This window comes from Globicephala melas, chromosome 1, assembly GCF_963455315.2.
Source record: "Globicephala melas chromosome 1, mGloMel1.2, whole genome shotgun sequence".
NCBI classification, from domain to species: domain Eukaryota; kingdom Metazoa; phylum Chordata; class Mammalia; order Artiodactyla; family Delphinidae; genus Globicephala; species Globicephala melas.
Window position 1 is genome coordinate 105,069,861 of NC_083314.1, and position 15,574 is coordinate 105,085,434.

The following is a 15,574-nucleotide window of genomic DNA, read 5'->3' on the forward strand; positions in this document are numbered from 1 at the left end:
ACCACGGAGCAACGAAGCCCATGCACCACAACTACTGAGCCTGAGCTCTAGAGCCCGCAAGCCACAACTCCTGAGCCCACGTGCCACAACTACTGAAACCTGCGTGCCTAGAGCCCGTGTCTGCAACAAGAGAAGCCACGACAATGAGAAGCCCGCACACAGTAACGAAGAGTACCCCTGGATCACCGCAACTAGAGAAAGCCCATGCACAGCAACGGAGACCCAACACAGCTAAAAATTAAAAATAAAATAAAATAAAGACAATATAGTATTAGCACAGAAACAGAATATAGATCAGTGGAACAGGATAGAAAGTCCAGAGATAAACCCATGCACCTATGGTCAACTAATCTATGACAAAGGAGGCAAGGATATATAATAGAGAAAAGACAGCCTCTTCAATAAGTGGTGCTGGAAAAACTGGACAGCTACATGTAAAAGAATGAAATTAGAACACTCCCTAACACCATACACAAAAAATAAACTCAAAATGGATTAAAGTCCTAAATTTAAGACCAGACACTATAAAACTGTTAGAGGAAAACACAGGAAGAAGACTCTTGAAATAAATCACAGCAAGATCTTTTTTTATCCACCTCCTAGAGTAATGGAAATAAAAACAAAAATCAAGAAATGGGACCTAATGAAACTTCAAAGCTTTTGCACAGCAAAGCAAACTATAAACAAGACAAAAAGACAACCCTCAGAATGGGAGAAAATATTTGCAAACGAATCAATGGACAAAGGATTAATCTCCAAACTATATAAACAGCTCATGCAGCTCAGTATTAAAAAGAACAAACAACCCAATCAAAAAATGGGCAGAAGACCTAAATAGACATTTCTCCAAAGAAGACATACAGATGACCAAGAGGCACATAAAAAGCTGCTCAACATCACTAATTATTAGAGAAATGCAAATCAAAACTACAATGAGTTATCACCTCACACCATTTAGAATGGGCATCATCAGAAAATCCACAAACAACAAACGTTGGAGAGGGTGTGGAGAAAAGGGAACCTTCTCGCACTGTTGGTGGGAATGTAAATTGATACAGCCATTATGGAGAACAGCATGGATGATCCTTAAAAAATTAAAAGTAGAATTACCATATGACCCAGCAATCCCACTACTGGGCAGATAGCCAGAGAAAACCATAATTCAAAAAGACACATGCACCCCAATGCTCACTGCAGTACTATTTACAATAGTAAGGTCATGGAAGCAACCTAAATGCCCATGAACAGGCGAATGGATAAAGAAGATGTGGTATATATATACAATGGAATATTACTCAGCCAGAAAAAGGAACGAAATTGGGTCATTTGTCAAGACGTGGATGGACCTGGAGACTGTCATACAGAGTGAAGTAAGTCAGAAAGAGAAAAACAAGTATTGTATATTAATGCATATATGTGGAATCTAGAAAAATGGTGCAGATGAACTGGTTCGCATGGCAGAAATAGAGACACAGATGAAGAGAACAAACGTATGGACACCAAGGTGAGGGAAACGGAGGTGGGGGTCGGGTGGGGGGCAGGGTGGTGGTGGTATGAAATGGGAGATTGGGATTGACATATACACTAATATGTATAAAAGAGATAACTAATAAGAACCTGCTGTATAAAAATAAAATAAAATTTAAAATAAATAAATAACAAACAAACAATATATCACAGATATTCTTTCAGGTCAGTATATTCAGATTCTCCCCATTCCTCTCTTAATGCCTGCAGTGTATTCCATAGTAAGGATGTATCATAACGTATTTAAATACTCTCCTTTTGTTAAATATTTAGGTTGTCTGCATTTTGCTTGCTCTTTTAATAATACTGCAATGAAGCTCTGAGAGTGCAAACTGATGCACTAGTGAGAAATACTTCTACAGATCAGATTCTTAGAAATTATGTATTGTATAAAGTACATATGTATTATAAATATTTATAAGTGCCACCAAATTGCTCTGCAACAACGTAAAGTTAAATGAAAAATGTCAAGAGTGGTTGATTTCTAAGCTTATGGTCTTATCTGAGTTAATCAACCTGGTGATGAATCAAAAAACCTGAGTCATAATTGTAGCTCACACAGCAATGTATCACAGCAGGAAAAGACAACAGAGAGATATGAGTTACCCTGGCTGTGGAACCTGCCTTTTTTAAACTGTTGAGCCTTAGGTTCTTATTTTTTAATTCAATGAATATGTATTGAATACTCAGTGTCTGGCTCTGTTCGAGGCAATGCAGCTACATTAGTGAGTAAAAGAGACCAAAGAAACCCAAAGAACAACAAAAAAACACAGCAAAATCCTTACCCTTACCAGTACACATTCTAGTGGGAGAGATATACAATAAGGAACATGCATAATAAATAAGTAAATTAAACAGTATGTTAGAAAATAAGTGCTACAGGGAAAAAATAGATAAAGGTAAAAGAAACTGTGGCGGGGGGGGGGGGTGGGTTGCATTTTTAAGGTGGCCAGGCCAGGCCTCACTGAAAATGACAACTGGGCAAAGCTGTGAAAGAAAGAGTAAACCAGAAGTTTATCTGGAGGGACTGTTGCAGTCCCAACCCTACCCACAAAAAGTAGCTACAAAGGCTGAAGCAGGAATGTACCTGTCCTATTCAAAAACCAGAAAGGATTCTGCTGAAGAAGAATGAGCAGGAGGGAAGAGTAGTAAGAAATGAGCTCAGAGAGGTCAGAGGTGGTGGTAGGGTAACGGCAGATAAACACTATAGGGTGCTGTAAGCCACTGAAAGAACTTTTTCTGATGGAATGCAGAACCTTCTGCGTTATTCAAAATAGTCGAAAGTGGAAGCAACCCAAGTGGATAAATGAATAAACAAAATGTGGCATATACATACAATGGAATATTATTATTCAGCCTTAAAAGGAATGAAATTCCGGTACATGCCACAACATGAATGAATCTGAAGACACGATGCTAAGTGAGATATGCCAGACACAAAAGGACAAATGTTATGATTCCATTCACATGAGGTACCCAGAATAGGCAAATTCAGTGAGACAGAAAGTAGAACAGAGGTTACCAGGGACTAAGGGGTGGGGAGAAACGAGTTACTGTTTAATGGGTACAGAGTTTCTCTTTGCTGTGATGAAAAAGTTCTGAAGATAGAGGTGATGGTTGCACAACACACTAAATGTACTTAATGCCACTGAACTGTATACTTCAAAATAGTTAAAATGGTAAATTTTATGTTGTATATTAGAGAATGAGCTATTCTGAATGACTTTTCCAGATATTTGTCTTTTTTTCTGAGAAATTATTTTAAAGAGTTATTTTGATGGACTTCTTCTAAATACATATTTCTTTTTCCTATAAAATTGAATATAGTGAATATTCCTAGTAATACATTATATATAATAATTGTACTCTACTATAAAAGTGTTTCCCCTAGGAGCACCTTAAAGTTCAGAGAACGATTAATTAAATGGTTCCCTAGCACTCTGATTTATTTAGGTAATGTTAGCCATATGTACTCTTCTCTGCACCTAACTGCTTACTGTGGCTTTCACTGATATCCAATACCCCTCCACATTACTTGGTGCAACATGCCGGGAAACCTCAAAACCAAGTTTGTAATGATGTGTATAAATAGCAACTAGAGTTACTGAAATCCTTAGGTACTCTTCTATGCACAAATGTCTTAGACTCAGCATTAACTTTTCTTTACTCCATGGCTTTTGATAATGTTGGACAAAACTTCCAATTATGACATCAGCCATGGTAAGCCAGCGATAATTTTTCCAAATTAAAGATTTGTAAAAACATGTATTTTTTTTTCTGGGTTGAATTAAGACTAAAAGCCAAGGGTTCCTTTCACTGAAAACCAGTTATTAAGTTCTTAATAACACTCTATTTTTAAATTTTTTAAATATAAATTTATTTTATTTATTTATTTTTGGCTACGTTGGGTCTTCATTGCTGCGCACAGGCTTTCTTTGGTTGTGGTGAGCGGGGGCCACTCTTTGTTGCGGTGTGCTGCTCATTGTGGTGGCTTCTCTTGCTGCAGAGCATGGGCTCTAGGACAGGCTTCAGTAGCTGTGGAGCACGGGCTTAGCTGCTCCACGGCATGTGGGATCTTCCCGGACCAGGGCTGGAACCAGTGTCCCCTGCACTGGCAGGCGGATTCTTAACCACTGAACCACCAGGGAAGTCCCAATAACACTCTATTATTGAGGATCCTGGATTGCTTTACTGGGGCAACGAATGCTTTGAACCACCATATCTTTACCAATAAAAATATTCCCCCAGAAATATCACTTCTTGATAAATCCTACTTCCTATGAATTTACTATAATAAAACATCAAAATATTCTACACATAAATATGATTTAAATAAAAGAGAGATTACATGAAAGTATGCTGTTTACGAAGATTTACTTAGGCTTCTTTAAACATTAAAATATGCTCCCTTACTGAAAAGGTAAAAATTTTAGTAAGTTACAAAGTACTATTTTAATGCCCACATTATAACCTGCAAGTAGTTATTTCTTAGGGTTTCTCCAGTCTATATAAATATGCCATTGCTGAGGGAGTTTATAAAGGAATAAGATATAAAATCTCCTATCTCAAAGAAGCTTACATTATTTGATTATTAGGTAACACAAAAGGCAAACTGATCATAAAGTAGGACACATTTATTTGTGATGGCCAAGTCTCAGTTTTATCATGTCTCTTTGCAGGAGAAAGGAATCTTTATTTTCAAGTAAGCCAGATGGATAGAAAACAATCAGATGTTACAAAGAAGTGATGGATGTTTGTTGAATTAAAAAACAAAATAAAACAATGTTAAAAAAATGATAGAAAGACAAAATAAGTGAGAAAAAGCCAAGTCTAACTTAGAATACCCTAAGTCAGAAAGAGACAGAAGAGGAATTTATTAACAGTGGACCAAAAGTACAGAAGTCAAAGAAACAGCTCCAAGTGGAGGAGAAAACAATACAAGAATCACAGAATAGACAACAGTGATATGGAACATGGTCACAGAGCAAAAAAACTTAAACAAGCAGGGGTGTAACTGATAACTAAAATAAGACTTTCCAAAATGAAACCAAAATAAGAACAAAAAAGTTAGGTCCTTTCTAAGACTAAAAGTGAAGTTATCAGGACTGGCCAGAAGTATACTAAAATTCAAACATAAAGGCTTTAAAGGGAAGGGCGGCTTTGGACTAAGATGAAAGGGACAGCATTAGTGTGGTAACACTATGACAAAGTGAGCATATCACAGACCATAATCATGATCTATTTATTCCACGTGGCTGTACATACAGATCCCAAATCTCTCCTCACTAGGCTCAAGCCATGTGTGCATCTGTATTGTTGGCGTATTCTATGTCTGTGTAAAGACACAAGTGAGGGAAAGTAGGAGAAAGGGCTAAGAGGATTCTTCAATGGAGAAATCTCATGGCCCTTTTTACTCTTGGGTAGTGACAATAAAGGGGCTACTGAAAATCTATCAAAGATGGAGTTTTAAGCTCTGTTTTATTCCTGAAATCAAGCCCTGTAGGTGGCCACCTACTTTGCCAAGGGAGCAAAGCAGCACCTAGAGCTGTAGCTCTGACTGCAGCACCTGGAGCTAAATGAGAAAACACTTCTGTAATACTTGTGCCACTAAATATTTACCAAATATATTCACATTTTCTGTACTTCCCTTTTTGTTTCCTGGCTTTAAAGTAAACATGACAATATATAACACTCATTGTTGAATAAGTCCAAAGTACTTTGCATAACCAACACTTTTCATCTTTACAGTTCCTTAAAAAGAAAGTGGAGACGTACATAATAAATATACATGACTAAGAGTAGAAAAACTGAAGACTTACCCATAACACTTTGAAAACAAATCCAGTAATTATACTCCTTATTTTATAAACTATCAGACAACATTCCTTCAATAACAGCAGTTGAAAAGAATCTCCATATACAACACAAATTACAGAGGACCATACACATAAGCATGTAGAGAATTCTGGAGTTGTGCTGTCCAATACAATAGCCACTAGTCACATGGCTATTTAAGGTCAAATTCATTAAAATTAAGTAAAATCTAAAATTCAGTTCCTGAACTATACTAGCCATATTTCAAGAATACAATATCCACATGTGGCTACTATACTGGACAATGCAGACACAGAACATTTCCATCATGGCAGAAAGTGCTATTGGACAGTGTTATTCCAGAGTAATGGTATCTGGAACTGGAGAGACAGCCCACATGATAGCCATCTGTTACTAATCTTCAAGATTTTCAGATATGAACTATTCGTAAAGTCACAATAGACACATAACCTAAATAGTAACCCTTAGGTCTGTAAGAGTCTTATAAAATCATACAATAACAATAATTCTCATCTTTTGCTTTTTCTTTTTCATTTGGCCTGCCATATTCCCATTTGGTTAATAGACTATATTGATCAGCACCACAATTCACTTGGCTCGAGATGTTATGTGTCTTGGGTGAGTGGCAATCTGCAGCACTATTGTGCTGCTCTTCCACTGTTTTCATCAGTAATATGAAAGTTTATGTTTTGTTTTTATAGGTACAGATCCTCCTATACCATCAAAATACTACCAAATGGTAAATTATTTTAATTTAAAGAGACTGTTATATTTGCATGTTTAAATATTCATCTTACATCGGAGATTCCAATTATCTATATCTTCTATGGCTTTCTTCAGATGGACTTTATTTGCAAAAGATTTTTGATAGTAGTATTTGAAACTTTAAAGTCCTGTCAAATAAGAAAAATAAATTTCTATTTCAAAGACTTACTTTTTATTTTTTTCTTCCAGTTTTATTGAGATATCATTGACATGCAACACTAAGTTTAAGGTGTACAGCATAATGATTTGACTTCCATACACCATGAAATGATTATCACAGTAAGTTTAGTGAACATCCATCACCTCATACAGATACAAAATTAGAGAAATAGAAAAAAAATTTGTGTGTGTGATGAGAAGTCCTAGGGTTTACTCTCTTAACAACTTTTCTATATGACATACAGCAGTGTTTTTATATTGGTCATGTTGTACATTACATCCCTGGTACTTATTTATCTTATAACTGGAAATTTACAGTACCTTATGACTACCTTAATCGAAGGCAGTCCTCCTTTATAAAGACTTACTTTTTAAAGCAATTTTGTGGGTTCAGAAACTAAGCGAAGCCTTAAAATTATGTTAAATATTCAGACAACAGTTCTCCATTTCACATTCTGAAGATGATTTAAGCTTTTATATAACCATGTAAAAACTTACTTCAAAATTAAGGTCTCGAATCAAGATATCTCCATTTGGCGTTGCTAAAGGAACATGATCAAATCTATAGAGGAAATTAATAAAAAGAGAATAATTTTACATTTAACACTAAGCAGATGTAGCTGAAAGAGAAAGGCTACTGTGTAGTTTAACAGATGTTTATGGTGCTAAAGAACCCTTTTCTGTACGTACTTTATAATGTTATCTGCATTGATGATTTCTCCAACACCAGGTATCAAGGGAATGCCTTGTGCTCCTTCAATACATTAAATGGAAAAATCAGTATTAAAGCATCATGTCATGTCAGCAAAAACTTATGTGACCTAGTGCATTCATATTTACCTTTTTCCTGTTGTGAGACCATGGTGCGTTCATATTTGCCCTGATTTAAATCCTTTAGTACTTGCATTAATTCTGTAATCCGAGCAGTAAAGCTGAAGAAAAAAAGAAGTCATAATCAAAACTCCAAAGGCTATATCTTTAATTTTTATTATTTATTTTGAATATAATTGACATATAACATTAAGTTCATATTTTTTACTTTATACAAATCTAACTGAAGTTTCTAAACTTATCATTTAGTTTAAATGAGATAACTTAAAAGACATCTCATCAACATAAAGTATTAGTACACATTTTATTATTATGCTTCAATAGGAGAGGAGGAACATGCGGCTAAGAAAAGAGGTCTCATAGGATCCCACCTCAACAGATACTTCATTAATAGGCAAATCAAGAAGGTTCTCTGCCACTAGAATTTTAAGGAATTTTCTAGTAAATACTATAAAAGGACCAATGCTAGTGCATTCCTTAGGTCCAGGAAGCATGGACCCTGAGTTCCTGCTGGAGCGAGTTATAAAGCCTTGGATAAAGTTGGCTTTTCTCTCTGAGGACATCATTTATTTTAAGTATGCCAAATGCACACTACTTCCCTGCAAACATGGAAGAATTTGGAGGATTCCTCTCTTTCTTCCTCTGAAGAGGGAAAAAAGATGAAGTGTTCTTAATATTAGAGAGAAATCACTGTGGTGATAGAAATCAAAACTAATGACAAGAAGTTGAGGAGGAGAAGAATGATATTATGGTCGAAGAGAAAGCACTCTAACCAGAGAAGCAAACAGGATCATTCTGTGAATAACAAGCAGAAACTTCCTAAAGGAACAGAAGCATCCCATATGCTAGGAGCTGTAAAGGCATGAGAAAGTTATTAACAAGTAGGAAGAATGTCAGCATTCTCAAGAGAGAGACTCCTCATAGTAGTTTATAACTTCTTCTATCTTGCCATGAAGACCTTAACTGACAAAGGAGTAGAGAAGAAGGAACAGAGGAAACAGGCAGACTAACCACAGGCCTGGGAAAGATCCAAAGACATCTAATTTCTTCAGATGACCTGAAACTTACGGTGCTCTTTTTTTACATTATCGTTTTTTTGACACCATACCAAGCCCTTTATATTAGACCCTGAAATTTTGAAATATTTAACTCCATTTGATGGTCTAAGAACAATTTTACTAGACACCCTGACCATATTTACAACTGGACCTACAGCTACCATAAAGTAACTTTTCACTTTTTTCATTAAAATCAACTTCATCCTTGTTTATCTTTTGCTGAGTTGCCAGGTATCAAAGACCTAAGGACAAAAAAGTCTGGTAGGGGACAAAAAAGTTCAAACGAGAAAATTCTATTCACTAACTTAATTTTCTGTGAATCAAGGAAAGACTGCCCCAATTCGACATTTCCCAGCTTACTGAATACCAGTGTCCACAGAACAGACAGCTTGAGAACAACTAACCTAGTTTAAGGCTCCAAACAGCTATCTTAAGGAAACATGGAAAGTTCACTATCAAAGAAAAATCTTCCTACTTTTCTATCAAAACCAGCTTGCAAGAGCAAGAAATACGGGGCTTCACTGCCCCTTATCTCAACCTCAACTGGGCACAATTATTAAGGATAACATATTTGAAAAAAAATTATTCTCTGCAATTGCTCATTATTACTAATCTTACTTACCCAGCCAATCTTGTCATTTCACGGCCAGCCAAAACTATTCGACCCAGAGCTTGAGACATTCGCAAAAGCATTCTTCCACTTTGGTAGTAATCCTGACAAAGAAATAAATATTAGTTTTCACTTATATTTCTAAGATTAAAACTAGCTTTTCTTTATTGTTATATTTAAAATTTCAATTGAGTATGACTACTACTACCACTTTACCTCCAGAAGTTCTGAATGTGAGCTTTTGAGATGTCGAGGATGAGACAAATCTAGGAAAGGACGACTGACAACTACATAACCAACCACAGTGGCAAAATCTGAAACAAAACAGTTAAAAACATCAACAATACTTCACTTTTCCCACAAATTCCATTCCACTATCTCTTTTAAAGCATACTTACATTTGGCAATTATGCTATCAATGAAGCCCATAGAAAACCGAAACAAAATGAAATTATGTAGGTGCTCCACCTGGCAGAAAGCAAAAACAAAAAATATATATACTTTCTGTATATTAAAAAAATGAATCTATCATGAGGACAAAAGAAACTAAATAATTTTTGTATTCAACAAGTATTAACTGAGTGCCTGTGATCTCTGATGACATTATATACATCACATTTCATTGAGCACAATGCTGATCACAGAACAGTTGCCAAACAAATACTTCATGAAACCATTTTTATGCAAACAGAATGGAAACTACTTAAAGAATATCAATGTGGTGTCCCTTGCATGTAACAGTACAATGACACTGTATTCATAATATTGTCAGATACATACATGTTAAAATTGATCAATAATCAAAAGAAAAAGAACAGAAAGATGAGCTAATTTAGGTGAAACACCAGCTGTCTGGAAATAGCACTCAATGCTTTGCCTTAGTTGGAAACCTCTGGTCTGTGCTTTCTCTAAGAATTATATTACACTCAATTTGAACCCAGCGCTAGTGATGCTACACAGCCCGAGTCTGTAGCTTTAATCTCAGCATGCATTATCTCAAAATTACAAGTCTAAAAATGTATTTTATTCTGCATTTTTAATGTTCTTGACTTTTCCATCTATCATATTACTCAAGGCCCTGCATGATCCGGCACTGGTCTCTATCTTAAACCTCATCTGCTTCTACTTTGCTCTTTCTCACTGAGCTCCAGAAATATTGGTTCCTCAAACATGCTTCTGCCTTAAGGCTTTTCTCCTGCTGTTCCCTCTGCCAGGATTACTGTCTTCCTAGATATTTATATTCTGTGACTAACTCCCTTACTTCATATGGGTTTCTGATAAAATGCCACCTCTTCAAGAAAGACCTTCTTGCCATCCCCTACCTAAAATAGCTAGGCAACAGCCCCCATCATACTCTACCACTTTATTCCATTTTATTTTTGGTCACAAAATTCACTACAACCTGAAATCATATATTGTAAAATATCCAGTTGTTTACTTGTTTATTGTCTCCCCCACTAAAACGTGGATTTCCTGAGTACAGGGTAGCTTGCTCTTAATATCTTCTGTGAAAGAACAATGGCTAGAACATGTATTCAATGAATGACAGATGTTACATACTGAGCTCAATGCTGGAGATACAACAATGAATAAAGCAGACAAGGTCCCTGAGCTCATGGAATTCACATACTAATGAAAGAGACAAACTAGTAAACAAACAAAATAATTATAAATCACAATGTACGCTTTTAAGGAAACAGATCATTAAAATGGGAAAATAACTGGTGGAGGCCATCAGAGAAGACAAGGCCTCAAAAAGGTGTTAACTTTTGGGCTGAAATCTAAAGGATAAGCATGGGCAAGCCATGTGAAGAGCGAACTAGTTAACAGCAGTCCCCTAGAACATTACCTTAAATGCATTTTATCAGTGAATACTATCAAAATTCAGTCATGTTAAATATAAAAAAGGCAAAAATTCAATTTCTGAAATAATCTAAAATAACTTCCTTAACCTTTAAAAATCACCTTAAATATGTATTTAATTTCAAAAACTTCCACTAAAATGTAAGCTCCTTAAAGGGAGGATGTGGCCCATCACACACACCACTGTTATCACACTAATCACCTGGACAAGCACAGACACCTAGATGGTGCTCCGTATCTTTTGAATGAATAATCAATAAAATTAATTAAATTCAAATTTTCCAAGCGGCAAGTAAATAAAAACCAAGGTATAGTTTTCATAAGAAACAACGTTTATATTCTAAATCAAGGGTCAGCAAACTATGGCCCACAGTTCAAATCCAGCCTGTCACTTATTTTTGTAAATAAAGTTTTATTAGAACATAGCCACATCCATTCATTTACATACAGAATATGGTTACTCTTGAGTGGCAGAACTGAACAGTTGCAGCAGAGACCATATGGCCTGAAAAGCCTAAACTATACATGTATTATCTTGCCCACTACAGAAAATGTTTGCTGAACAGTATTTCCATGAATGCTACAGGAACAAATTCTTTCTGTAATAATCACTAAATTTATCACTAAATAAGACTCCTAAGTAACCGCTTTAAAAGTACAGACAATTATTTTAATAAAACCTACCCATTTTTATAGTTGGGCAACTTAATACAATGATTTGATAGTTTTTAGGAAAACACAGTATAAAAATTCTTCACAGTTAGTTATTTTAAAAATAAATATTTTAAAGATTAAAGGTATATGTATGTATCTTGGCAAAGGCCCCCAATCTTTTTTCCATAAACACATGAGCCTCCAACATGTTATCTTACCAGTTTTCGGAAGACTGAGTGGATTGTCTGCTTCTCTCTTTTATTTCCATTGTAAAAGGCAATTTCTTCACTATTAAAGAAAATAATTTAGCAATTAATTTTAATGTTACCTAAGCCTGAAAAATAACTGAAATACCGTATTTAATGACCGAATATTTGTATATAACTGGACATTTTGTGACTATGAGCTTATTGGGTACATCTCAAGCCACTATCTGTACCCAGCTCAACTGATCAGAGCACAGGGATACGCACCTGACTGGATCACAGACTGCACTACTGACATATGTTGCATATGCCACATATAGCCTGGCTGGAAAAGATGTGCTGGGTTAATTCTCAGAAATGTGAACAAAGAAATAAGAAATATAATAAGAAGTAAGAAGGAAATTGCCATGACATATAGGAAGGCAGGACTAGGGCAGCCATTACTACAAACTGAGTACAGATCTAACCAGAAGGGAGAGGAGAAAACAACAGTTAGAGAAAAAAATAAGGTAGTGATGCCATGACATGCAGCCTTTAAAAGACAGAAAAGCAAATTAATTCCTGCCCGCCTCACAGTGCCAGCTCCCAGGAGGCCTAGCTGAACAGTTGTTCTTATTCTTGGAACCCCAGCATAGCCTCGCAACTCCTCTTTCTTTGAGCTGATTTGAATGGGTACACAGGGGCCACAAGGATCTTAACTAGGAAAAAAGGGTCATTTTATGGATGAAAATAGGTTAAATATAGTTAACTAAATTTGCAGAAGTCATGGAGCTGGAAGGTCAAATAGCTGAAATTATAACTCGTATCTGACACTTAAGTCTAGTTTTCCACTCTATTCAGTATAATGTAAACTCTCCCAGCAAAGTACCTCTTATAGCAGAGGAAAGTAAAGATTTACATAGGCATCTAGAAGGCACAGTTAAAACAGCTCTTAATAAACACACAATATTTCTTTAAAGTCTCTTTTTTCCCTTAAAAATTTATGTGAGTTTTATATTCTAGTCCAAAATGTACCTGTATTTTTTTCCATCATAAAAACAAGGTAGCCCCTACCTCAACCAATTCAAGTAAAATTAACTTTCCATAAAGTTGCTTCGTGTTTGACCTGCCTTTCACAATTTCCCTTACACAATAATACAGGGCCCCAGGGTATCAGAATCCCTATACCTATAATTTGTCTTCTTACTTCCTTTTACCTCCTCTGCACATTTAAGTCAGTGGAGAAAGATGAGGTGATAATTCTACTTCTCCTGAACGTTTTAGCCTAAACCTAAAACCTGAAAGAACAGAACATCCCAGAATACTGACAACTGCCTATCCAACATTTATTCTCTTCCATGTCCTTCTTCCTAAGAGAACCCCAATTTTCTTAAAGTTCTCTATCCTTTTCTATGCATCCAAATGGTTGAGGAATGGCCTCAACTCCATCCACAGGGGAAGAGTTCCCAATGGTCTAAGCCAATCACTTTGCTGTAATTGCTTTAGTGATAATTCTGGCCAATGAGATGTGAAAGAAAGTCTGTTGTGGGGCTTCTGGCGAAGATTCCTTGCTCTCTTAAAGAGACAGCAGAAATGGTCTGTTTTTGTTTCTGGACTTTTTGCAGGGAAGGAGGGCTGGTGAGATCTAAAACTGCTTTTGCCATCTTGTGATCACAAAGAGAACTAGCCAGAGGAAAAGGGTAACATACAGAGGAGGAGAGAGCCAAGAGAAGACCCAGACACCCCGATCATGCTGCGCCTGGAACTGCTCTATCTTTAAGAGTTTTTATGTGAAGTAGTAAATGTCTTTATTGTTGCAGCCACCTGAGTCAGGGTTTTCTGTTTCTTGCAATGGAAAGCATCCTAGCTGATACCATCTTTCATTCACTTGGCAGATCACCTCTCTACTCAACCTTCTATTCTTCTGTCTCCCTACAGCACAAAAACCCTATTTAGAACTGGTACTATTTTAGCAATCCAAGGACATAAAGGAAGAGGGAACTGTTAAAAGAATAATTTCCTAAATAATTCTGTAATGCCAACAGGGTAGTAAATAAATATTAGGACCCTCAAGATGACTTAAGGTTGACAGATCATCAATATGCGAGAAAATGTATTGAGCACTTGCTACATATTAAAAACAGTGCTGGAAGCTTTATATATATTTCATATTTAATCCTCATGACAACCCTATATTATCTACCTAGCATAAACAAGGAAAGTGAGGCTATAAATAACTTGCCAAAAGTCATATATAACTGATAAGTGGAGAAGGTAGCTTTTGAAACTAGTCAGGCTGGCTCTAACGCCCAATACTTCCTTCTTTGGATTTTTAAACTGTCTGGAAAATAGGTAGAGACACATGCAGTGAGACTGAATTAACTTTGAGTAGTCCAAATACAGTCTCGAACAAAAAACATTTGTGGATAAATTGAGACAAAATTTTCTTTGAAGAAGTAAATTCGAATTTAAATTGTTTTTTTGACTTTGCTTAAAGTGAAATCAACAGAAAGTTAGTCAATAGAAGACATGAAGAGGTAAATCAGGGATACTGAACAGTTAACAAGAAACAGGGTTAGAAACGTAGAGGATTACTACTTTATAAAACCGATATCCTTCATAATGTATATTTTCAAAAGAAGTAAATACACACAGACATAATTTCAGTAACAGTGTTACTAGACTTTTTGGAGTCAGCTTACAGGACTTCAATAGCCATACAAAGGAATTTTTAGTACAGCCAAATACATTTAATACATTTGTACACACCTGTTTGTGATGAGCCGAGAATTAACGTATCTATACTCTCCTTCAAGCTTCTGCTCAGTTATTGTCATCTTACCAATGGGTCTTCTAATTCGAGTTAGGAATAGCCCAGAAACAAGCAAGTAGGCCATCATGCTTGCTGGGCCCTGTTATTATTGGGAGAGAAAGATATACAAAGGTCAAGGATATAATAAATTCACTGAATGCAACACACACAATTTATTATAATTAACTCCAGTTACTTTGAGAGAAATTACTCTTTTGACTAATTTTTTCCCTTAATTGTTTCTTTTCTGAGAAATTACACACTGGGTCTTCTTTGTTTTTACTACTCATCTACTCCTCCTCCCACCACTCTTTCCCCAGCTCTCCCAAATTTGCTCACTTAAAAACTCCTAATTGTAGTCCCCACTCTTTTTTACAGCACCTAAAACTCTTCTGATGGAACTCGTCTCGACACTCTCTTAATTCCACAATAACTCGCAAACCTCTTTTTCGCCTTTTCTTTGAATGTTAATACTCCCTGAGGTTTTCTCTTTCACTCCCTTCTCCTCCCAAATTTATACCTCTAATCCCATCACTCTTAAGAATCCAAGATGTTATTTCCAAATACTTACTGTACATCTGAAGCTTACTACTCTGTAGAACCTCAAGCTCAATTCCCCCAAATGAGCTCAATCTGCCTTTCCCTTCTCCTGCGTCTTGCTTCTAGCTGCCGTACTTTCTAATGTGGTAAAGTACCTCATCACGCATTGACCCTTCTAAGAGAGAAGCTTCAAGCTTGCCTTTCCAAGCTCATCGAAGGTACTTCCCTCATTCCC

General features: G+C 36.1%; 1 protein-coding gene across 1 annotated transcript in view; it reads right to left on the reverse strand.

Moving 5' to 3' along the window:
- Positions 1 to 15,574, reverse strand: part of ABCD3 (ATP binding cassette subfamily D member 3) — an 82,385-nt gene that overhangs the window by 19,504 nt on the left and 47,307 nt on the right. The window contains exons 9-16 of the mRNA XM_030868716.3: positions 14,757 to 14,899; positions 12,021 to 12,090; positions 9,684 to 9,753; positions 9,502 to 9,599; positions 9,298 to 9,389; positions 7,627 to 7,718; positions 7,477 to 7,540; positions 7,285 to 7,348 (exon numbers count right to left, since the gene is read on the reverse strand). Coding sequence (XP_030724576.1) covers positions 7,285 to 7,348; positions 7,477 to 7,540; positions 7,627 to 7,718; positions 9,298 to 9,389; positions 9,502 to 9,599; positions 9,684 to 9,753; positions 12,021 to 12,090; positions 14,757 to 14,899 — 693 coding nt within the window. The remainder of the gene's footprint in view (positions 1 to 7,284; positions 7,349 to 7,476; positions 7,541 to 7,626; positions 7,719 to 9,297; positions 9,390 to 9,501; positions 9,600 to 9,683; positions 9,754 to 12,020; positions 12,091 to 14,756; positions 14,900 to 15,574) is intronic.